This window comes from Panulirus ornatus, chromosome 11, assembly GCF_036320965.1.
Source record: "Panulirus ornatus isolate Po-2019 chromosome 11, ASM3632096v1, whole genome shotgun sequence".
NCBI classification, from domain to species: Eukaryota; Metazoa; Arthropoda; class Malacostraca; order Decapoda; family Palinuridae; genus Panulirus; species Panulirus ornatus.
The window spans coordinates 65092480-65119038 of NC_092234.1; the positions used below are offsets into that span (position 1 = coordinate 65092480).

The 26559-nt window shown below is 39.5% G+C and overlaps 1 protein-coding gene across 5 annotated transcripts in view; it reads right to left on the minus strand.

Annotated features, from left to right (window-relative positions):
• LOC139751618 (low-density lipoprotein receptor-like) overlaps positions 1–26559 on the minus strand; it is a 506290-nt gene that overhangs the window by 190025 nt on the left and 289706 nt on the right. For 3 of the 5 annotated variants that reach the window (XM_071667236.1, XM_071667235.1, XM_071667239.1), the window contains exons 2-3: positions 17319–17438; positions 12507–12635 (exon numbers count right to left, since the gene is read on the minus strand). In XM_071667236.1, coding sequence (XP_071523337.1) covers positions 12507–12635; positions 17319–17438 — 249 coding nt within the window. Of the gene's footprint in view, positions 1–12506; positions 12636–13103; positions 13233–17318; positions 17439–26559 lie in introns of all 5 variants that reach the window. The other 2 variants (XM_071667237.1, XM_071667240.1) reach the window with 1 other exon arrangement.

Below are 26559 nucleotides of genomic sequence, written 5' to 3' on the forward strand. Positions count from 1 at the left end.
ACACTTAGAATGATGTAACACATCAATTTAACTTACTCCTAAAGAAAGATAACTAACTGCTAATGTGGCCTAACCACATGTTGAATGCGTTAAGAACAAAGAATGAGAAGAAAGACTACAAAAAATAAAGCAAAAAATAATAGAAATATAGAAAAAGAGTGGGAGAAAGAGGAAGAAAATGAGAGGAATAGTATGACAGAAAAGAAATATGAACGTCAGAAAGTATTACTGATGCTGCAATACTATAGAAGCCTCATTTCACCACTTCTTAAAAACTGAATCCAGAGTACAACTAATTCATCAAAAATTACATATTCTTGCAATATGTAGCCATTTAACATGATCACTAAATCTACAGAAAATATGACAAAATCTCTTAGCACACACATCCAAGTATTAATAAAAGAAGAAAATTTACCTACTATTTAACTACCACATTAATCTTAAGCAACATTCAGAATCAGAATACTATCTTTAAGAGAGGCAAACCACCAAAGCAGCTGTAATGGGCCTTGCCAGTGAATATCTTGTAACTTGACCAAGTTTCCCTAGGAATGACTATGTCTATCACAGGGCATAGCTGGAGGAGGAACTTTATCAAAAGTGCAGTATCATTTAAAGAACCCTCCCTACCTTCTTGGTCATTAACCAATTCCTACTTTTAAATCCCAACCTTAAGGTAGCAATGTTCAAAACATCCACTGAAAAATTCTGCATGAGAACTTGACTTTAATATTTGTGAAGCAATTGTTCCTTGCTTGCATATGAAAAACAGAATCTAAATGAAAAATAAGGAAATCCTTAAATTAGGAGGAGGATTTTTAACAGGAACAAAAAAAAAGGACATTGAGTTTAAAGAGAGATTTCCCTCAAAAGACTACTTCTTGTTGTACTATCAAACTATCAAACTACTTCACTGAAGTCGTGCTTCCTCTATGAACCCTTTAATGGGGGTGGAGGGAAGACCCATAGTAGAAAAGTTACACCCATGTAACATTCTCCATCCTCCTCATACATTCCTAGGTCTTCTCCTCAATCTATTCCCTCACTTTTTCTTCCACTGATATTGACTCTTTCCAACACTATATTCCCTTCAACTATGCTCATGTCATGCTTCCTCTCCATATGACCAAACCACTAGAGATATTTCTCTCACTCCACTGTGTGACTACATACCAATGTCTTCCTCTCTCTAACATCCACATTGATACCCTCATGCATACTTACTCCATCCCATCTGCTAACAATGCAAACACCCCTCATATATTTCATCTCAGAAACCTGAATCCAAGAACAGTCTGATCCATTCCATGTCCATGTTCTACATCTGTGGGTTAAGGGTGGAATAACTGTGAACTCCTTCAGTCCCTTTTTCACATTCACAGTCACAAAATAACTCCTAAATCATAGAGGCTCTGAACAACTAAAATTCAAGATAATGTTTTGAATCACTATACAACCAATTTGTCCTATATATATAGGTGCAAAGGTTGAAAAAGAAGGCAAATGAGAGTTGGGGTGAGAAAGCATTATTGAACTTTAGGGAGAATAAAAATATGTTTTGGAAGGAAGTAAATAACATGTGTAAGACAAAAGGACAAATGAGAACATTGATGAAGGGGGCAAGTGGGGAAGTAATAACAGGTAGTGATGAAGTGAGAAGGAGATGGAGTGAGTATTTTGAAGGTTTGATGAATGTGTTTGATGATAGTGGCAGATATAGGGGTGTTTTGGTTGGGGTGGTGTGCGAAGTGAGAGGGTCAAGGAGAATGGTTTGGTTACGAAAGAAGAGGTAGTGAAAGCTTTGCGAGATGAAATCTGGCAAGGCAGTGGATTCAGATGATATTGCAGTGGAATTTATTGAAAAAAGGGGGTGAATTTGTTGTTGACTGGCTGGTAAGGATATTCAGTGTATGTAAAAGAATATTCAGTGTATGTATAGATCATGGTGAAGTGCCTGAGGATTGGCAATTTACAAAGGCAAAGGAGATAAAGGTGAGTGTTCAAACTACAGAGGCATAAGCTTGTTGAGTATTCCTGGGAAATTATATGGTTGGGTACTGGTTGAGAGGGTGAAGGCATGTACAGAACATCAGATTGGGGAAGAGTGGTGTGGTTTCAGAAGTGGTAGAGGATGTGTGGATCAGGTGTTTGCTTTGAAGAATGTATGTGAAAAATACTTAGAACAGATGAATTTGTACATACAATTTATGGCTTTGAAGAAGGTATACGATAGGGTTGATAGAGATGCTTTGTGGAAGGTCATAAGAGAATATGGCGTGGGAGGTAAGTTGCTAGAAGCAGTGAGGAGTTTTTACTAATGTAAGGCATGTGTATGAGTAGGAAGAGAGGAGTGTGACTGGTTCCCAGTGAACGTTGGTCTGTGGCAGGTGTGTGATCTCCCCATGGTTGTTTAATTTGTTTATGGATGGGGTGGTTAGAGAGGTTATTGCAAGAGTTCTGGAGAGGGGGGCAAGTGTGCAGCCTGCTGGGGAGGAGAGGGCCTGGAAAGTGAGTCAGTTGTTGTTTGCCGATGATATAGCTCTAGAGGCTGACTCGAGTGAGAAACTGCAGAAGTTGGTGACTAAAGTTTGGAAAAGTGTATGAAAGGATAAAACTGAGAGTAAATGTGAATAAGAGAAGGTTATTAGGTTCAATAGGGTTGAGGGACAAGTTAATTGGGATGTAAGTTTAAATGGACAAAAACTGGAGGAAGTGAAATGTTTTAGAAATCTGGGAGTGGACTCAGCAGCAGATGGAACCATGGAAGCGGAAGTGAGTCACAGGGTGGGGGGAGAGATCAAATGTTCTGGGAGCGATGAAGACTAAATGGAAGGAGAGAATGTTATCTCTGAGAGCAAAAACGCGTATGTCGGAAGGAATAGTAGTTCCAACAATTTTATATGGTAGCACATAATGCTCACTGCAGGAAAATGTAGAGTTATGAAGAATAAGCTGCGTTAGTTAAGTGTTGTCAGGTGTTACATATGATTGTAAGTTTGTGGACATTCTGTTCACATGTCAGTGAGGCAGAAAGAAAAGAGAGCTACCTGGGTCAGAGTGTAATTTGACAACCACTAAAATGCTGGCTCACTAAGCACATGTCACTAACGCTTCTGATACCCATTTGAGCAGTACTGGTAATATACCTCCCTGGTAGTTGGCTGCCTACCAAGTACTACCTACCAGCCATTATTTTGATACCTATTTTCACATCCTCATGCAATGTTTGAAATATTCACTAACGAATTCTGCATTTACTATGGTACTAGACTTAGTGAAGTAGTTGGCAACTGATTACACTGCACTACAAGAATAACTGAACGGAATGATGGCTACCTTTGGAAGTATACATATATTAGAAAGTTAAGTTTAAGAAGAAGCAAGAGAAGACATGAATAGGCAGCAGATAAAGGACTAAAATACTCTAGAAAATGGAAATATAAAATTCTCTGAACATGAGTGTGGGTTTTGCTCCAGTGTGAATATGGGAGTTGAAAAGAATAACTAATGGAAGGGGGGACAATTCCTTTATTCTCTTAAAGTTCTTAATCTTAAGGGTGAACAAGGCATAAAGTGTCAATCTACTTAGGTGGGTAAAACAGACTGTTTTTCTATACCTGCTTGCTTTTTTCAACTCAGTGAAGTATTACCACGAATAACTGTTAGAGCCTCCAAGGAAAAATCATCACCTGGCTGATCTCTATTTTCCTCTTTTTGGAACCTTATTACAGGAGGAGAGTTTTTCAGCCCCCTGCCCCCTCCTTGCTCCATTGCTTTCTATGACACATTGAAGAACACTATATACTTTGGATGTGGAATTAGAGGAGTAGACAGACTGTGATAAGAGGATGTCAGCAGAAGATATGGTAACATGAAGGGGATGATAAATTCAAATGTGGAATATGCAAAAGACATACCTATATGGAAAGGATGAATTTAAGGAACAATCAAAAATGCAAATGAGAAACAAATGAGAATACACATTCAAAAATACAAAGGAAAGGCAGAGGAACAGATTCATGAAAAGTCTTGAAATGATGAAGCAACAGAAATTTACAAGCAAGATATACATATGTGGTGAAGGTCTGAATTAGATATTACACAAAGGAACATAGTTGTAATGGAATACAGGCAAATACTGCTAATGCATAGTAAGTAAATCATCATATAATGGCTGTGAAAAAGAGCAAAAATTTCTCAAACTAAATCTGAAATTAAGTATGTATTACCTTTATGTTCAGAGTTCCTTGTCCATAAAACACAATTACATTGGAAAAAATGCAATAAAAGTAAGTTAAGAAACAAAAAGTAAACAGAGAACTTTTATATACTTTAACAAAAAGCAACCATTCCACTGGAAAAATATTCACAAACGCAGAAGATAGCAAATGATACACGGTAGTCCACTAAAACTATTCTGCTTATACTCTAGACTATCATCTATGCACTAAATATTATATGGCTAGCACATGGCTGAAATCATTGATGTACTACTGCTCTCTCAGCCTCAGGTGCACTCAAAACTAACACTTATCTACTACAGAAGATATTCGATTAAGAATCTCTTTGGCATACTGGGGTACCTTCTTGGTATTTGCCTCTCTATGGGAAAGAGAAACTGAAAAGGAATTTGTTACATTTCTTTAAAGAACAAGTTTAGAGCCGCATGAAAAAGAATTCAGCTTGTTCAGTCCATCTTTTTATATTCTTAATATCAATCCTGTTCTTCACAAACTGATTAAACTGGTATTATTAAGGTCTGACTGCCTTTCCTGCTGCACTAAAAAAAAGGTATTTCTACTGATTTTAAACTATATTATTTGTTCTCTACTTTCATAAGTTTAACAGACTGGGTAGAGAATGTAAAAAAGTTGATATCATATTTACAGATATACTCATATCTGTAACTTTGACTTTTCAAAGCAAAGGACCTGGCTGAAGGCCAGCTTGTAATGGTACTCATTAATCAGCATTCTACAAAATACACTCAGTCGTTGTGATTTGTGCAATTCATTAAGTTCTTTCTGTTTCCTGCAATTCAATAAGTTTTTTTTTTTTGTTTCCGTAAGTCCAATCTCAAAGGAATCACATGAGATTGCAATAGCTACATTTTTCTAGTTTTCGTTTTTGACTATGATGACTTAATAAAATAGTTCCTTTAAAATAATATTTGTAATCCTTTCTTTAAGGATTAACTTTGTACTTTCAAAGTACAATGAAGCTGACAGTTGCAAAATAGGAGCAGATCTATTTTTTCTGAAAATATATCACAAAAAATTCAGAAATTGTAGGGAAAAAATTCATGTAAGTATTAAGACTACTACACTGGAACAAAGCATATAACCCACACATTAGAAAGTGTCTAAAGAGGATGTTTATATGTAGCCTGAATATACTAAATTAAGTCTGGTGATAATACTTGTCCTCGTCAATAACTTCCAATGGGCTGGGTATATTTTTTCCGCAAACACTTTCATCATTTCCCATATTAGCAAAGTTGTGCTAGGAGCATTAAGAAATGGCCTCATTTGCTCAAATCCACTCTCTAGCTGTCATGTATATTACATCAAAATCAGAGTCCCCAATTTAGTTAGGTCCCACCTACCTTTCCATGGTTTCCCCCAACTGCTTCATATACCCTGGTTCAGTCCATTGGCAGCACATCATTCCATGTATACCACATCACTCCAATACACTCTTATCCCTTGCATACTTCAAACCCTCCTGCATGTTTAGAACCTGAATCTTCTGAGCATTTTTCACATTACCCTTCCACCTACTTCTTGGTTCCCTCTTTCCCTCCACTTCTGACATATGTATAATCTGAGTGATTCTCTCATCACTTTTCCCTTCCATATGCACAAACCATTTCAGCGAACCGTCTTCAAACTCTCACTACCATTACCATACCTCTCTCTATTTCCCTATAATCTCTTACTAGATCAACCCTCCTCACATCATATATTATCCTCGAACCTTAATTTCAAACTTATCCATCCATCCTCTTCTTTATGTTTTTGTCTCGGGTCCACTCCTCACATCCATACATCAGTCACAAGACTACATACAGGGGGTCCCCACAGATGGACACTTCACAGAGTGACATTTTTGTGATAACATCAGAAAATTAGGGTAGAAAGTTGTAGAACGTCAACAAGTTTTCATAATTGCAAGAGACCTGAAAATTCTATTTTTCAATATTCTTTTCAATTAACAACAAAATATCAAACCACATTGAAATGTTTTACAGTTACTGTGCCTTTTATGATATCAAAGCAAAACAACATTAAATTCTTATTGTATTCCAGCAACTGATGTTATGCTTTTAATAATCAGATCAAAACAAAACAACATTAGATTCATACTGGATTCCACTTTACTGGAACACCAGTTTTCATATTCTTAAAGTGCCATAAAATTGAGATTTACCTAAGTTGAAAACACTAAAATAGGCGGCAACATAATAGCTAAATACGTCAACAAACATAATTATGACATACTAATGAAAGGCTTGACAGACCATTCACTCCACCATTTGACTAACAGATATCTCAATTCCCCATTACCAGCATTCTGATTTTGTAAAGAAATGGCAACAGTTGCTGTATCAGAGTCTAACATAATTACATCAAGAGAATGTGGTATACTGATGGGAAACTAATATGTTTTGGGTATAGTCTATACAAGAAATCTAAATACAGGAAATTTCTGGTTTGGAATGTAAGCCCTCTATATCATAATGTGGGTTTCAATAACTATGGGTTTATACAACATTTCACAAAACTTGCAGATTGCTGGAAGCTAAACCTCATCATCCTGTGAGGACCCCTATCCTATAGAAAATACCCATCAATGGGCTTGGGAACTTTGCCTTTCACCCTTCTGATGGCTCAGTTCAGCTCCCATGATTCCAATCACTGCCACATCCATTCCCAAGCATCTAAAACACTCCACTTCCATCAAGTTCTCTTTATTCAAACTCACACCCAAAAACAATGTCTCTCTTCAATGCTAAACATAATAATCCTGCATTTATTTTCAATTACAATCCACTTTCTCCTTTCACACTTCTCCCAAACTCAAACACCAGCTTTCGCAGTTTCTCACTTCAATCTCCCACCAGTGCTATGTCCTCTTCAAACAACAACTGACTTGTACCCAGGATTCCCCACCACAATTGACAGAATATCTTTCCCTTCATCCAAGACCCTTGCATTCATCTCCCTCACCACTCCATCCATAATCAAATTAAATAGTCATGGTAACATCACACATTCCTATCGCAGAACCAACTTCACCCAGAACCACTTACTTTCCTCTATTTCTACACATGTACATGCCTTACTCTGTTGATAAAAACTATTTACTGCTACCAGCATCTTTCCTCCCATGCCATATATTCACAACATCTTCACAAGTCCTTTCTCTAGACTCATAAATGCTACAGACATCCTTTTCTTTCCCTTGGTGTTTCTTGTATTCATTTTTCAAAACAAACATTTCTACCAATACTGAAGCTACTCTGTTCCTTCCCACTCTGAAACTTATGCATGCCACCACAGGTACAACTTCCCAGGTACACTTCTGACTTGCACCCCTGTAATCTAAATATTCAGCTTTGTTCTCCTTGCTTTATACAAAGGCACTATACAGGCATTCTGCCAATTCTCTGGCACCTCACCAAGAACCATACATATAGTATCCTAACTAATCAATTAACAATACAATCATTCACTTTCTTGAGAAATTTAACTTCAATACCATCCTCTTCAGCCACTATGCCACACTTCATCTTACACTATGCATTCATCACTTCTTTTTTTACCAGAACACTTTCCATGATTTTCAATTCACATACTTCCAAGTGCCAAACATCATACTTCTGCCATCCTATCCTTAACACATTTAACAGCCCTTTAAGATACTCGCTCCATCTCATCATATCCCTATTACTGATTATCCATTAGCCCCCTTTATCAATTTTCTCATCTGTTCTCTTGTCTTCTCATGCTATTAACTTTCTTCCAAAACATTTTCTTATCCTCCCTGTAGTTTGCTGATACTTGCTCACCCCAATCCTCATCTGCCCTCTTTTTTAATCACTGCATCTTACTCTTGAGCTCATGCAATTTTCTCTTGTACACCTTCCAATCACTTGTACTCCCCTGAAAATGATGCCCATACACTTTTCTTTTTCGCTAGCAACTTAACTTCCTCATACCACCACTCTATCCAAACTCACCAGTCCATTTCCTCATGGCACACACTCCTCTTGCACATCTAAGCAGTGCTTCCTAAAAACCCACTCCACTACCTTCATTCAATCTCACCTTCTGCCACTTTATATTCAATCTTTCTTGATAACTCTTCTCAAAAGCCTCTTTTACAATCTCAATCACATTCACAACTCTCTCTCTGCCTATATAATTTTGTCTTTTATTGAAAACTCCAATAACCTTCACCTCTGCCTCCACCAAGTAATGAGTAATGATCATACATACCACACGCTCTCTCTCTCAGCACACTCACATCCAGGAGTCTTTCATTTGCATGTCTGTCAACGAGAACATTATCCAATAATGCCCCCTTTCCATCTTTCCTATTCACCCAAGTATATTTATCTATGTCCCTCTCTTAAAACTTATGAATTCCCAATAACCAGTCCATTTTCAGTACAAAGCTCTACAACCTGCTTACCATTCTTATTCACAGCACTGGATACCCCATGTCCTGCTATTATGCCCTCAACTGTCACATTATTCTTTATGCCCTCAACTGTCACATTCAAATCACCTATTGCTAATAATCAATGCCTTCCAGCAAAACTGGTGATACACTAACTCAGCTCCTCCAGAAACCCTTGCTTCTCTTGCTTAGTACTCTCATTTTCAGGTGCATACGCACTTACATCTAAGGCTCACTTCCTTATGCTCTTTCAAACATTCCCACAAACCCTTCTTTAGTAAAAGTCCTAACCCTTCCTTAGCTCTAGCCCACTAACCCCTGACTTTAGCCCTAAGACATTTTCAAACCATTCTTCCCTTACCCTTTAGCTTTGTTTCATTCAGAGCCAGAAGATCCAGGTTCCTCTACTCCAAATATTACCTATCTTTCCCTTCTTATCATTTTGGTTACATCCACATACACACTCCTTGCTTGGTTCCTTCGTATATCATCAATTATACTTGATCGCCGTTTCCCACGTCAGCAAGGCAGCGCCAGGAAACATACGAAGAATGGCCTATCCACTCATATATTATACTTAATCACCATCTCCCACTTTAGTGAGGTAGCACAAGGAAACAGACAAGGATGGCCCAACCCACCCACATGCACATGTATATACATAGACGCCCACATAAGCACATATACATTTCAACATATACATACACAGACACATACATAAATACACATGTACACATTCATATTTGCTGCCTTCATCCAATCCCGTCGCCCGCCACACATGAAATAGCATCCACATGAAATAAAAACCCCCTCCCCCCGCATGTGTGCAAGTTAGAGCTAGGAAAAGACAACAAAGGCCACATTCGTTCACACTCAGTCTCTAGCTGTCATGTATAATGCACCGAAACCACAGCTCCCTTTCCACATCCAGGCCCCACAGAACTTTGCATGGTTTACCCCAGACGCTTCACACGCCCTGGTTCAATCCATTGACTGCACGTTGACCCTGGTATACCACATCATTCCAATTCACTCTATTCTTTGCATGCCATTCACCCTCCTGCATTTTCAGGCCCCAATCACTCAAAATCTTTTTCACTCCATCTTTCCACCTCTAATTTGGTCTCCCACTTCTCCTTGTTCCCTTCACCTCTGACACATACATCCTCTTGGTCAATCTTTCCTCACTCATTCTCTCCATGTGACCAAACCATTTCAAAACACCCCCTTCTGCTCTCTCAACCACACTCTTTTTATTACCACACATCTCTCTTACCCTTTCATTACTTACTCGATCAAACCACCTCACACCACATATTGTCCTCAAAAATCTCATTTCCAGCACATCCACCCTCCTCCACACAACTCTATCTATAGCCCACGCCTCGCAAACATATATCATTTTGCTCTCTGAGAAGAAGTTCTCTCCTTCCACATATTCTTCATCACTCCCAGAACCTTTGTCACCTCCCAACCCTGTGATTCACTTCCGCTTCCATGGTTCCATTCACTGCCAAGTACACTCCCAGATATCTAAAACACTTCACTTCCTCCAACCTTTCTCCCTTTCTCCATTCAAACTTACATCCCAATTAACTTGTCTCTCAACCCAGTTGAACCTAATAACCTTGCTCTTATTCATATCTACTCTCAACTTTATCCTTTCACACACTTTTCCAAACTCAGTCAGTATCTTCTGCAGTTTCTCACTTGAATCAGCCACCAGCGCTGCATCATCAGCGAACAGCAACTGACTCACTTCCCAGGCCCTCTCATCCCCAACAGAATGCAACTTGCCCCTCTCTCCAAACCTCTTGGATTTACCTCCCTAACCAACCCATCCATTAGCAAATTAAACAACCATAGAGACATCACATCCCCCCACTGCTGCAGACTAACCTTCACTGGGAATCAGTCACTCTCCTCTCTTCCTACTAGTACAAATGCCTTACATCTCTGATAAAAACTTTTCACTGCTTCTAGCAACTAACCTCCCAAACCATATACTCTTAGGACCTTCCACAAAGCATCTCTATCAACCCTATGATATGCCTTCTCCAGATCCATAAATGCCACTTACATTTCCATTTTTTTTTATAAGTATTTCTCACACATATTCTTTAATATTATATATATTATATTTTGCTTTGTCGCTGTCTCCTGCGTTTGCGAGGTAGCGCAAGGAAACAGACGAAAGAAATGGCCTAACCTACCCCCATACACATGTATATACATACACGTCCACACACGCAAATATACATACCCATACATCTTAATGTACACATATATATACACACACAGACACATACATATATACCCATGCACACAATTCATACTGTCTGCCTTTATTCATTCCCATCGCCACCTCGCCACGCATGGAATACCATCCCCCTCCCCTGTCATGTGTGCGAGTTAGCGCTAGGAAAAGACAACAAAGGCCCCATTCGTTCACACTCAGTCTCTAGCTGTCATGCAATAATGCCCGAAACCACAGCTCCCTTTCCACATCCAGGCCCACACAACTTTCCATGGTTTACCCCAGACGCTTCACATGCCCTGATTCAATCCACTGACAGCACGTCAACCCCAGTATACCACATCGATCCAATTCACTCTATTCCTTGCCCGCCTTTCACCCTCCTGCATGTTCAGGCCCCGATCACTCAAAATCTTTTTCACTCCATCTTTCCACCTCCAATTTGGTCTCCCACTTCTTGTTCCCTCCACCTCCGACACATATATCCTCTTGGTCAATCTTTCCTCACTCATTCTCTCCATGTGCCCAAACCATTTCAAAACACCCTCTTCTGCTCTCTCAACCACGCTCTTTTTATTTCCACACATCTCTCTTACCCTTACATTACTTACTCGATCAAACCACCTCACACCACACATTGTCCTCAAGCATCTCATTTCCAGCACATCCACCCTCCTGCGCACAACTCTATCCATAGCCCACGCCTCGCAACCATACAACATTGTTGGAACCACTATTCCTTCAAACATACCCATTTTTGCTTTCCGCGATAATGTTCTCGACTTCCACACATTCTTCAAGGCTCCCAGGATTTTCGCCCCCTCCCCCACCCTATGATTCACTTCCGCTTCCCTGGTTCCATCCGCTGCCAGATCCACTCCCAGATATCTAAAACACTTTACTTCCACCAGTTTTTCTCCATTCAAACTTACCTCCCAATTAACTTGACCCTACTGTACCTAATAACCTTGCTCTTATTCACATTTACTCTTAACTTTCTTCTTTCACACACTTTACCAAACTCAGTCACCAGCTTCTGCAGTTTCTCACATGAATCAGCCACCAGCACTGTATCATCAGCGAACAACAACTGACTCACTTCCCAAGCTTTCTCATCCACAACAGACTTCATACTTGCCCCTCTTTCCAAAACTCTTGCATTCACCTCCCTAACAACCCCATCCATAAACAAATTAAACAACCATGGAGACATCACACACCCCTGCCGCAAACCTACATTCACTGAGAACCAATTACTTTCCTCTCTTCCTACACGTACACATGCCTTACATCCTCGATAAAAACTTTTCACTGCTTCTAACAACTTGCCTCCCACACGATATATTCTTATTCTTTAAATACTTTTTATTATAAAGACTGAAAATTCAAGGAGGGAAGGGTTTCCAGCCCCCTGCTCCTACCTCCTTTAGTTGCTATATGTAGGTTACACATATATGGACTTTTCCAACATCTCACAGGGGTAGCTTTCTTTTCATATATATTAAATAAAATAAAATTGCCTGGCAACCATATAGAAAAACAACAGAATGAAGTCTCTTACTACATGAAACTTCGTCGGAATGATCATCACAGTCAGGCTCTCCATCGCAAACCCAGTTTAGCGGGATGCAATTCGATATGTTGCCCCTATTGTGACAAGTGAATTCGTCTGCTTTGCATTCTAAATCATCTGTAAATAGAAAAATGTTCATGCAAATGTTAGTATTAAATGGTAACACTGAAAAAGCACAATGAAGCACATACTAGCTCAGTCTATGACCTCATGTGAACTGGCTTGCTGATTTTATCTATTCCTCAACTAGTTAGAGTATAACTAGAACAAACCTGCATTACCTGTAAGATCAACTTTTCATGATTCTGCTTACATCAGTGACTGTAAATCTGTAAATATACACAAAGCTGAATACAGTAATCTTACAGATAATCAAGGCTTTGGCTGACTGAGTCCCACTACTGAGGAAACTGGTGTTGTAAGGAGCAGTTCTGACCATTCCTGACTCTCTTCAACTTCAGTACAGTTACAGAAACAAGTAGTAAACTGCTCCTTACAGAACAGGTTAAATGCAACACACCATGATCAAGCATACGCTCCTCTAACCACACACAAAGGCTTATTGCTAAGAGGAGGGTGACTTACTGTGGCAGTTGACCTCATCTGACCTATCATCACAGTCTACCTCATCATCACAGAGCCAGAATATGGGAATGCACATTCCCGTACCACACTTCCACCGTTCAGCGTCACCAGCTTCGCATTTATATACCACTGTGTGTGTACAGGAGCAGAGTAGAGTCACGTACACATACCTGACTAAACTGATGAGTCTCTAATTTGTATACTATTTCAAAATACTTATTAATTTCACAAAGTAAAATTTATCTATCTTCATTAAAGGATAATAGTTATAATATATAATCAATTTGCCACTACTGAAAATTGAGGGGGGGGATGTTAGCTGGCATCAGTCCATCCACGTGTGCAGCCATCCCAATTTTTTTGATCAAGTGTATTTGGAACAAGCTTGTATCACAGATGCTGAGCACAATGTTCTACATGTGATTAAATTTTCATAGATGGGGGGGGTGTCAAAGGTTAAGGTCACGTGGTCTTCTGAACTACATGCTACCACTGTTTATACATACTTGTGTACATGATATCTCATCACTGGGTGACTGGATAGAATAGTTGTGAGAGTTCTATGACAACTGAGTGCACAGTAAGAGAAGAATAAGAGATTAGAAAAGGTAGATGATATGATCTTCAAAACTTTATCTGGAGAGACTATTGCAAAAAAGTATACAGGAGAAATAAGAACACTGTTTTCTGCATTCATGGATCTAGAAAAACATACAATACTGTAAAACTGAATGCATTTTGGGAGCTACTGAAAATCAGCAGAACAGGAGGAGAGCTGCAGCATGCAACATCATTTGACTTATATATCAAAACATGTGGAAGTAGATGATAGCCAGGAGGAATTTTGAAACAAGGTAGGAGAAAGAGAGGGTTGTGAGAAGTCATCTTAACTTTTAATACACAGATGGTTGGGGCAGAGAAAGCTGAAAACAAAGGTCAGGATAATGGAAGTACAGCATGAGTAGGAAAATGAATATTGACCAAACTTACACCATACATACCACATACAGATCTCTACAAAATTGATTTTTGGAGACCAAGGGTCATGTGTAATCAAACGTTACTAAACAATTCTATACAAAATATTCTAAGACTAAAAGAGTATCTTGTGCCACAGATACTACATAAAAAGTTATTGTATGTGATAAAGTTTTGAAGTTCTGGGTAAAAGGCTAACATCACATGGTGACAATCAACAGGGGGAGTATAAAATTACATGTATGGGAATAATACTTTAAAACATGTTCTTGTTGAGAATAATTTCAATCGTAAATCACTCTGGAAACAAAAGGTCTCTGAAACTGAAATTCATTATAAAAGAATGAGCAAAGATAATCTCTAATCATTCTGAATTCAATAAATGAATAGATAATCTGTGAAATTTCAACAGTTAACAGAGAAGCAGAAAAATATTCCTCCTCAAAAATTCACTTGACACATTGAAGAACATTGGTAAAGATCCCAAATAATTTACTGTAATAGAATCATAAACAAATTACCTAGATCTTTCTTTGAAATGTAAACTTGTAATTACCAAAATTCTTAAATATAACACACAATAATATTTCAGATGTCAAAAAACTTAGACTGTTTCCATCTTAAATTAACATCCCCATTAATAGATTTTGCAGACTAATCTTATGCTATTCAATGCCAGTTCCTCCTAAACATCAGATCCACTTTCCATGAAGTGAAATGTGAGCGCATGACCAAAAGGCTTCACTCATCTATGGTATGGTGTTCAGGCTCCGACAATGTACGGTAAAGGATCCTTTAAACACTATCAACATACTCATTGCTCTACATAGTGCCTGACATACATACAAGTCTCCAGGTAAAATTGGATGATACTGCTGGGTGTATACAAAGTTTCCAAATCTTTCTTGCAAATACAGAGAAAGGAAAGGAATGAAAGTGCTGGAAGAGAAAAAGGAAATTGATGATTTAGCCAAGTTTCAGTAAGCAATGACTATTTTAAACTATCATGGGTTTGGATTACAATGGTCCAGCTGTTCTTGTATTCTATGGCTACTCTATTAATCATCCATGACAATAACTAAGCACTAACCAGTAATTAATGTATAATGCCATTTCCCACATCAGTGAGGTAGTGCCAGCAAACAGACAAAGAATGGCCCATCCACTCATATGCACATATATATATATATACATAAATGACCATAAACATATGATATACATATCAACATATGTACATACACATACACATATATACACACACATACATACTCATACTTACTTGCCTTCATCCATTCCTGGCCCTACTTTGCCCCACAGGAAACAGTATTGCTATCCCCTGCTTCAGCAAGGTAGCACCAGAAAAACACACAAAAAAGGCCACATTTGTTCACACTCAGTCTTTTGCTGTCATGTGTAATGTGCCAAAACCACATCTCCCTATCCATATCCAGGCCATATCCATGGCTTTCACCGCACGTTTCACATACCCTGGTTCAGTCCACTGACAGCACGTTGACCCCGGTATACCATATCGTTCCAATTCACTATTCCTTGCACATCTCTCACCCTGCTATATGTTCAGGACCCGATTGTTTAAAATCTTTTTCACTCCATCCTTTCACCTCCAATTTGGTCTCCCACTTCTCGTTCACTCCACCTCTGACATGTATATTCTCTCTGTCAACCTTTCTTAACTCATTCTCTCCATATGTCCAAACCATTTCAACACAGCCTCTTCTGCTCTCTCGACCACACACTTTTTGTTTCCACACATCTCTCTTACCTTTTCATTACTTACTTCATCAAACCACGTCACACCAAATATTATCCTCAAATATCTCAATCTCTTCATCCATTATATCTATCTACATCTCTGACATTCAATCCATTATAGGCTTCTAACTGTAGTATATAATGAAAGGCATTACACCAAGTACCTGTATTATCCATCAGAATTAACACTAGCACTCTCCAATTTGTTCTATAATATTTTCCTCTTCTCACTGGTATAAAATTTGTATCTTAGATTTCAGTGTTTACTTTCATCAAGCAGTGGTTTGGTGGGAACTTTAGTGGAGGTACTGACTAAAGTGGGTGGGTTTTTAGAATGCATGACTTAAATTAACTGTGTTCCAACCTAAACAATTCCTGCTGAAAGTGAATTCTCAATCTCTCTACAATGATGCATAACAAGGATGATATCAATTATTCATGCCAGTCTGCAGTACAATTTATTTGTGATCTGTGTATGATGTTTAAATGTCTGCAGTATTACAGTGTGATGCTCAGGTTTTAGGTTATTTATCTTCCTAGATGACTCCATCATGTCATGTAAGACTTAGACTAATTTTTTACTGAAATCAAATAAGCCCCTCTATATGTGCCTGACTACTAAGACTTCTTTATGATACATTGTAAGCATATGTGGAAAATTTCTAGTTTATCAGCCAATCAAAATTAACTTTCCACCAGCGCAAGTTCAACTAAGCTTGTGAAAACTCAAAAATTATAGGTTGAAAAAAAGAAAGTAAGTTTCTTGTGTGTGCTGTCAGTACATTTCTAAAATTCTCTGGTTGCCCTAGAGACTCTATGGTGGACAGGTCATGCTTATAATGATCTGGGTACTTCAAGACAAATGAGGCATGTCAGTCAGCTGCACATATACGTTTGCGATAATTATAGATTTGGAAAGTTGCTTTGGTCTTACTTTCTTTTTAAGTTAATTTGTTTGTAAGTGATTGCTCTATAATACTATATACACCAAGCATCATATCTTGTACCATCATGCATACTACTACCAGAACTTAGATGTTTACGATAACTAATGAATAGATTTATGACAATACTTATACTCATATTTTTCTTATGAGCATTTGCTTATATATGACAGTTGTATATCACATCCACTAAATGTTAAATCTTATCCCAACAACACTCTTAGAAAGTGGGTTTGTCCCACTGCGACAAATACTTGTTACTGTCATGCAATTACCTACATGCAATTTGACTGACAGAATAATAAAAAGAGGCATCAGTACTGCATTCATAACTGGATAAGATGTACGGTCTACACAAAATGTTGCTCATTCTTCCATAACATTGTTTGAAGCATGGAAATCCAGTTAGAAATAAAAGGATGCTGCTTGTTTAGGAGGTTTGGCATATGGTCTCGCAATGAGCTTTGAATTTGAAGGTTCAAGCTTTTAAAATGAAACAACAGTGGGGGTGGAGACTAACAACAGTGTTTGAGGTCTTCATCAGAGCCATCACTACAGTCTGGTTCAGAGTCACACAGCCATCGGTCAGGGATGCACTTGCCATCACCACATCGGAACTCTGTCTGCTTGCACGTCCTCTCTGAAATATAAAGTGTTCAATGTTTATTGCTGTCTATAATGCTGTCAATTACAGAACTTAGCACACAACATGAATGATGGCAGTCTTTTGCCTCTAACACAAATCAAAATTCATCTAAAATTACACCTCTGAATAGGTTGTTACAAGGAACTTTCCTAGAGGATAATTTATAATTACCATAGATATTGGAAAACCATGATTTTTTTTTTAACTTTTATAATAGTTCCCAAGTACTCATGCAAGACTCAAAGATAGTCAATAGGATCCGTGAAACATTAGGCAAGCTGTAGAATGTGTTCATATGCTGCACGCATCAACAGCTTGCCATCTTGAGGCCAAATTTTGTTAGTTTTCATTCTGACTTATAAACAAATGAACATATTTACAGTGCTAAATAAAGCTACATCCAAATAAAGTACATTATGCATGAATATATAAACACTCACATCTTTCCCTATATATTTTCTTACCAAATACTTGTTTCACTGCCTTTATATCATTGATAAAAACTCAGTCACTTACGTAAGTATCCTACAATCCAGTTATACAGTAGGAACATGCTATCAAAGAGTCCATAAGCATTTATAACCATTTATAGCATCCATTGATTTCACTGGGTCACATAACCTGATTTCTCAGCAGCTGTGACACCTGATTTTACTGTAAGCACCTTCACATACAAGAGCTACTTTCCCATGTCTTTCTATTCCTTTTATATACACAGTTTACAAATCTCCAGATTTAGCCATACAGCGAAGTACACTATTGTTTAACTGTTAAATCCAATGGATCAAGGTTTCCCATCCAGGGAACGCACACATTAAGAAGCAACAACATGAACATTTTAAATCTATCATGGCCGAGTCTACTATGTTCTCCAGGGCCTCCTCTCCCCAGGGATTGGGGTATTCTATAATTGTACAGCGGGAAATCATCGTCAAACCAGACACTTATTGCATCTGGATTTGTTTGTGAACCAGATGCCGTCCTAATCAGGAATCTCCTCACCAGAAAGTTCTTATAAATGTTAGGAAAAAAGAAAAATCGTCAGGGGCCCCCTCCCATGGAAAGGAGGGAGAGGGATTTGGTTGGGGGGCAGGTGAGGTTACTAACCCCTGCTGGTTCTCCACATCCCTGGTGTCCTGCTGGTTCTCCACACCCCTGGTGCCCTGCTGGTTCTCCACACCCCTGGTGTTCTGCTGGTTCTCCACACCCCTGGTGTCCTGCTGGTTCTCCACACCCCTGGTGTTCATATCGAGCTAGTTTCATCATTTATAGCACATCTCACACTTTAAACCTTCTCTTAACGGTTCTAGGACCAAGTGTGTTCTCAAGGACACCTTTCCAGAGCCTGCTTTATGATACCATCTCAAATCTACGTCACTCCCTACATTGTGAGATAGGCATTTGCTTCAAATATATTTCACTGAAAACAAATTAGCAACTTCATTACAGTCTACCTGTTTTATACATATTTCGGGCATATCTACAACTGTATTACAGTGTATCTGAATTTCTACTGGTATATCAATAATGACCATGTTATAATTGGATACTAACGAGATTAAGACGGAATAACTTGATTACCAATTTTAAGATACCTTCATGAGACTCTGGCGAAGACTAAATTGATTACCATGTTAGTGTAATAAACCTTATGAGATTCAGATGGAATAAACTAATTACCATGTTTGTCATAAGATGGTAATCAGTTTATTCTACGCCAGAGTCTCATGATGGTATCTTATGAACTGGAACGGAAAATAAACTGATCACGTTACTGTAATAAATATCTTTGCTAGTCTAACAAGGAATAAATTGATTATCATATTATAAAAGACTCCTTTACGACGCTAAGACGAAGAATAAATTTATTACCATTATGATAATCAACCGAGATACACACACAAAGAAAAAAATTATAACCATATATGACAAATGCCTTTATGAAACAGGCGAAGAATAAACGAATTCTAAAACACAAAATCATTCAGCATCATTTGTGCAGAATTTACATGGCGCAACCAAATTACTTCCCTCAACATTTTGTGGTGAAAGTTACAAAACCATCAGGGATTATTTTTCCTCCCTGGAATTTAAACGGTACAATGAATTACACAAACCCAAATCCCGTGCAGGGACGACTTGTACTCTGTGGTCACTTGGGAAAGAGCTCAGCGTGTACAGCATCCATGTAATTAATTGTGTTGTCTAGTTTCACAGACATGATAAAAGACAAAGGCTCGGCCATGTAGTAACTCATGTGATACAATGACTTATTTTGGTGCCTTTACTGAGGACGAAATATGGTGGAAAAAGGACGGAGACTTAGGAACTTGTACATACTGAAACAGACATTTCTTGGTCGACAAAAATATGCTGTTATCGCCAGCTAAATTTAAGGAAAATAACCATACGTAAAGTACTTTGGAAACTAGTTTTTCTTTTTCCAGACAACCAATGAATGTGATAACACTACGAATCTCGGAAACTTCAATTTCCCCGTGCAACTGGTTAGAGGGAATCACTTTTTCCAACAAGTTTGGCAAGAAACGTCCATTCAAGGGGAAAAATCCTTAAAAAAGACGCTAAAGACTATTAAGGCCCAGCAAGAATAAGGAATTAGTATTCCTAATTCGTGTCATTAACAGTTCAAGAATAATAAATCTCACTCCAGCTGTAGATATATATACTTCTACATATATTTCAAGGTTTACATGCGTACAGATTTACTTCAAGGGAATTACATAAGTTCTAACAATTAATTTTTTTGGTTTCACTACTGGATAAAAAAAAAGAAAAGAAATGGTAACAAAGAGAGGAGTTGCTCTGAGCATCAACATTTGTCTTTCAACTTAAGTAAGGTTTGTGGAAAATGGTGACGCCTTGGACGACCTCTGCTGGGGAGGCTTAGATTGGGTAATGTTGAGTTAAACTATCACAAAAGCTTCCATTTTTACCATCCGGTGAACAGATATTATCTAAGCTCATTGTTTTAGCAACGACCAGTGAAGAAAATAAGAAAAAACAGAACATTCCTTTATCACTAACAAAACACTATTTTCTTTTATAATACTTAACCGCCGTCTCCCGCGTTAGCGAAGTAGCGCAAGGAAACAGACGAGGAATGGTCCAACCCACCCACATACACATGTATATACATAAACGCCCACACACGCACATATACATACATATACTTTTCCACGTACACATACATATACATACACAAACATATACATATATACACATGTAAATATCTACCCCACCACACAAAATAGCATTCCCCCCACGCGCGCGAGGTAGCTCTATGAAAAGACAAAAAAGGCCACATTCGTTCACACGCAGTCTCCAGCTGTCATGTGTAATGCACCGAAACCACAGCTCCCTTTCCACATCCAGGCCCCGCAAAACTTTCCATGGTTTACACAAGACGCTTCACAGGCCCAGGTTCAATCCACTGACAGCAAGTCGACCCCGGTATACCACATCGTTCCAATTCACTCTACTCCTTGCATGTCTTTCACCCTCCTGTATATTCAAGCTCCGATCGCTCAAAATCTATTTCACTCCATCTTCCCATCTCCAATTTGGTCTTTCACTTCTCCTTCTTCCCTCCACCTCTGACATATATCCTCTTTGTCAATCTTTCCTCACTCATTCTCTCCATATGTCCAAACCTTTTCAACACACCAAGCCATCACTGCTTCCCTAAATACATCCCATTCCTCCCCCACTCCCCTTACGTCCTTTGCTTTCACCTTTTTCCATTCTGCACTCAATCGCTCACGGTACTTCCTCACACAAGTCTCCTTCCCAAGCTCACTTACTCTCACCAATCTCTTCACCCCAACACTCTCCCTTCTTTTCTGAAAACCTCTACAAATCTTCATCTTCGCCTCCACAAGATAATGATCAGACATCCCTCCAGTTGCCCTTCTCAGCACATTAACATCCAAATGTCTCTCTTTCAAGAGCCTATCAATTAACACGTAATCTAATAAAGCTCTCTGGCCATCTCTCCTACTTACATACGTATACTTATATTTCTATTTTTGAACCAGGTATTCTCAATCAACAGTCCTTTTTCAGCACACAAATCTACAAGCTCTTCACCATTTCCATTTACAACACTGAACACCCCATGTACACCAATTATTCCTTCAACTGCCACATTACTTACCTTTGCATTCAAATCATCCATCATTATAACCCGGTCTCGTGCATCAAAACTGCTAACACAATCACTCAGCTGCTCCCAAAACACTTGCCTCTCATGATCTTTCTTCTCATGACAAGGCGCATAGCACCAATAATCGCCTATCTCTCTCCATCCACTTTCAGTTTTACCCATATCAATCTAGAGTTTACTTTCTTGCACTGTAATACATACTCCCACAACTCCTGTTTCAGGAGTAGTGCTACTCCTTCCCTTGCTCTTGTCCTCTCACCAACCCTTGACTTTACTCCCAAGACATTCCCAAACCACTCTTCCCCTTTACCCTTGAGCTTCGTTTCACTCAGAGCCAAAACATCCAGGTTCCTTTCCTCAAACATACTACCTATCTCTCCTTTTTTCCATCTTGGTTGCATCCACACACATCTAGACACCCCAATCTGAGCCTTCGAGGAGGATGAGCACTCCCCACATGACTCCTTCTGTTTCCCCTTTTAGAAAGTTAAAATACAAGGAGGGGAGTGTTTCTAGTCCCCCGCTCCCGTCCCCTTTAGTCGCCCTCTACGACAAGTGGGGGAATGCGTGGGAAGTATTCTTTCTCCCCTATCCACAGGTGTGTGTGTATATATATATATATATATATATATATATATATATATATATATATATATATATATATGATAGAGTTGATAGAGATGCTCTGTGAAAGGTATTAAGAATATATGGTGTGGGAGGCAAGTTGTTAGAAGCAGTGAAAAGTTTTTATCGAGGATGTAAGGCATGTGTACGTGTAGGAAGAGAGGAAAGTGATTGGTTCTCAGTGAATGTAGGTTTGCGGCAGGGGTGTGTGATGTCTCCATGGTTGTTTAATTTGTTTATGGATGGGGTTGTTAGGGAGGTAAATGCAAGAGTTTTGGAAAGAGGGGCAAGTATGAAGTCTGTTGGGGATGAGAGAGCTTGGGAAGTGAGTCAGTTGTTGTTCGCTGATGATACAGCGCTGGTGGCTGATTCATGTGAGAAACTGCAGAAGCTGGTGACTGAGTTTGGTAAAGTGTGTGGAAGAAGAAAGTTAACAGTAAATGTGAATAAGAGCAAGGTTATTAGATACAGTAGGGTTGAGGGTCAAGTCAATTGGGAGGTGAGTTTGAATGGAGAAAAACTGGAGGAAGTGAAGTGTTTTAGATATCTGGGAGTGGATCTGGCAGCGGATGGAACCATAGAAGCGGAAGTGGATCATAGGGTGGGGGAGGGGGCGAAAATTCTGGGGGCCTTGAAGAATGTGTGGAAGTCGAGAACATTATCTCGGAAAGCAAAAATGGGTATGTTTGAAGGAATAGTGGTTCCAACAATGTTGTATGGTTGCGAGGCGTGGGCTATGGATAGAGTTGTGCGCAGGAGGATGGATGTGCTGGAAATGAGATGTTTAAGGACAATGTGTGGTGTGAGGTGGTTTGATCGAGTGAGTAACGTAAGGGTAAGAGAGATGTGTGGAAATAAAAAGAGCGTGGTTGAGAGAGCAGAAGAGGGTGTTTTGAAGTGGTTTGGGCACATGGAGAGAATGAGTGAGGAAAGATTGACCAAGAGGATATATGTGTCGGAGGTGGAGGGAACGAGGAGAAGAGGGAGACCAAATTGGAGGTGGAAAGATGGAGTGAAAAAGATTTTGTGTGATCGGGGCCTGAACATGCAGGAGGGTGAAAAGAGGGCAAGGAATAGAGTGAATTGGAGCGATGTGGTATACCGGGGTTGACGTGCTGTCAGTGGATTGAATCAAGGCATGTGAAGCGTCTGGGGTAAACCATGGAAAGCTGTGTAGGTATGTATATTTGCGTGTGTGGACGTATGTATATACATGTGTATGGGGGGGGGGGGGCATTTCTTTCGTCTGTTTCCTTGCGCTACCTCGCAAACGCGGGAGACAGCGACAAAGTATAATAAAAATATATATATATATATATATATATATATATATTTTTTTTTTTTTTTTTATACTTTGTCGCTGTCTCCCGCGTTTGCGAGGTAGCGCAAGGAAACAGACGAAAGAAATGGCCCAACCCCCCCCCCCATACACATGTACATACACACGTCCACACACGCAAATATACATACCTACACAGCTTTCCATGGTTTACCCCAGACGCTTCACATGCCTTGATTCAATCCACTGACAGCACGTCAACCCCTGTATACCACATCGCTCCAATTCACTCTATTCCTTGCCCTCCTTTCACCCTCCTGCATGTTCAGGCCCCGATCACACAGAATCTTTTTCACTCCATCTTTCCACCTCCAATTTGGTCTCCCTCTTCTCCTCGTTCCCTCCACCTCCGACACATATATCCTCTTGGTCAATCTTTCCTCACTCATTCTCTCCATGTGCCCAAACCATTTCAAAACACCCTCTTCTGCTCTCTCAACCACGCTCTTTTTATTTCCACACATCTCTCTTACCCTTACGTTACTTACTCGATCAAACCACCTCACACCACACATTGTCCTCAAACATCTCATTTCCAGCACATCCATCCTCCTGCGCACAACTCTATCCATAGCCCACGCCTCGCAACCATACAGCATTGTTGGAACCACTATTCCTTCAAACATACCCATTTTTGCTTTCCGAGATAATGTTCTCGACTTCCACACATTTTTCAAGGCTCCCAAAATTTTCGCCCCCTCCCCCACCCTATGATCCACTTCCGCTTCCATGGTTCCATCCGCTGACAGATCCACTCCCAGATATCTAAAACACTTCACTTCCTCCAGTTTTTCTCCATTCAAACTCACCTCCCAATTGACTTGAACCTCAACCCTACTGTACCTAATAACCTTGCTCTTATTCACATTTACTCTTAACTTTCTTCTTCCACACACTTTACCAAACTCAGTCACCAGCTTCTGCAGTTTCTCACATGAATCAGCCACCAGCGCTGTATCATCAGCGAACAACAACTGACTCACTTCCCAAGCTCTCTCATCCCCAACAGACTTCATACTTGCCCCTCTTTCCAGGACTCTTGCATTTACCTCCCTAACAACCCCATCCATAAACAAATTAAACAACCATGGAGACATCACACACCCCTGCCGCAAACCTACATTCACTGAGAACCAATCACTTTCCTCTCTTCCTACACGTACACATGCCTTACATCCTCGATAAAAACTTTTCACTGCTTCTAACAACTTGCCTCCCACACCATATATTCTTAATACCTTCCACAGAGCATCTCTATCAACTCTATCATATGCCTTCTCCAGATCCATAAATGCTACATACAAATCCATTTGCTTTTCTAAGTATTTCTCACATACATTCTTCAAAGCAAACACCTGATCCACACATCCTCTACCACTTCTGAAACCGCACTGCTCTTCCCCAATCTGATGCTCTGTACATGCCTTCACCCTCTCAATCAATACCCTCCCATATAATTTACCAGGAATACTCAACAAACTTATACCTCTGTAATTTGAGCACTCACTCTTATCCCCTTTGCCTTTGTACAATGGCACTATGCACGCATTCCGCCAATCCTCAGGCACCTCACCATGAGTCATACATACATTAAATAACCTTACCAACCAGTCAACAATACAGTCACCCCCTTTTTTAATATATATATATATATATATATATATATATATATATATATATATATATATATATATATATATATTATCCCTGGGGATAGGGGAGAAAGAATACTTCCCACGTATTCCCTGCGCGTCGTAGGAGGTGACTAAAAGGGAAGGGAGCGGGGGGCTGGAAATCCTCCCCTCGTTTTTTAGTTTTCCTAAAGAAGGAACAGACGAGGGAGCCAATTGAGGATATTCCCTCAAAAGCTCAGTCCTCTGTTCTTAGCGCTACCTCGCTAATGCGGTTTAATAATGTAATGCCATTTCAGTTATTAACCCTAACTCCAGTACCACGAGAAGTATCATTGAATCTTCTATCATTGAATGCACAAAGAATTATTATCTTAATATTAGTGATGGTCTACACAAATTGGATAACTCTATTGTTGATAAAATTTGTAAACAATTCACCTTCTTGTCCACATTATAAGTTCATGACACGCTTGATGTCTGTCTTGGACAATCTCATGTTTACCAAATGGCGTCCTAGCTACGTCTCTTCGTTGTATATCAAATGACTGTTATATTTATCTCTTGTGTCTCCCCTGATGATGTGATTCTTACACGAAAGTGCACCAGGGAACTTATCGTGTTTCATTTTCTCCGTGGACTCATAAGAATATACTTGATCACGCGAAAAACTGTGATCCTTTCCAGTACACACACACACACACACACACACACACACATATATATATATATATATATATATATATATATATATATGAAAACGCAGTGAACTATATTCTGTATTATATACTTCAAGGAAGCGACAATTTTTGAATTATGACCGAAGAAGGGACGTTTTAGCGTCCATTGCTCTTACTTAATACATAGCCTGACTTCCATGACTGGAAGTCGTCTTGCCCGGGTCGTGACATAACCAGGTTACATCACAGTCACCAGTTTGTGTCAGCTACCATTAGATACAACATGGCATGCAGGAACAAGAGGAATGCACTGGATGGCAACCTACACTGTACCCGAACAGCCAGGCTCTGTGTGTGTGTGGGTGGGGTTAAGTGGGCCTGAAGGAAGGCTGCGGCTTTCAAACAGCTTGGTTGACCAATGACCCAACCCAACAGCCTGGGCCCAGCCCGGGCTGCGGAGGTGAAGACCCCTCCAGGTATTCATGAAGAGGGAATGTCGCAATACATTTCAGACCATAACCCCCGTGGCACAACATCGGTACGACCCTTGAGCATTACGGTACGACGCTTGGGACTGACGGACTGGTATGGCTTCTGATCTGATCTTTAGATGTGAAAGAAGTAAAGATGGAAGGCGATGTCTGTAACGTGGAGACGA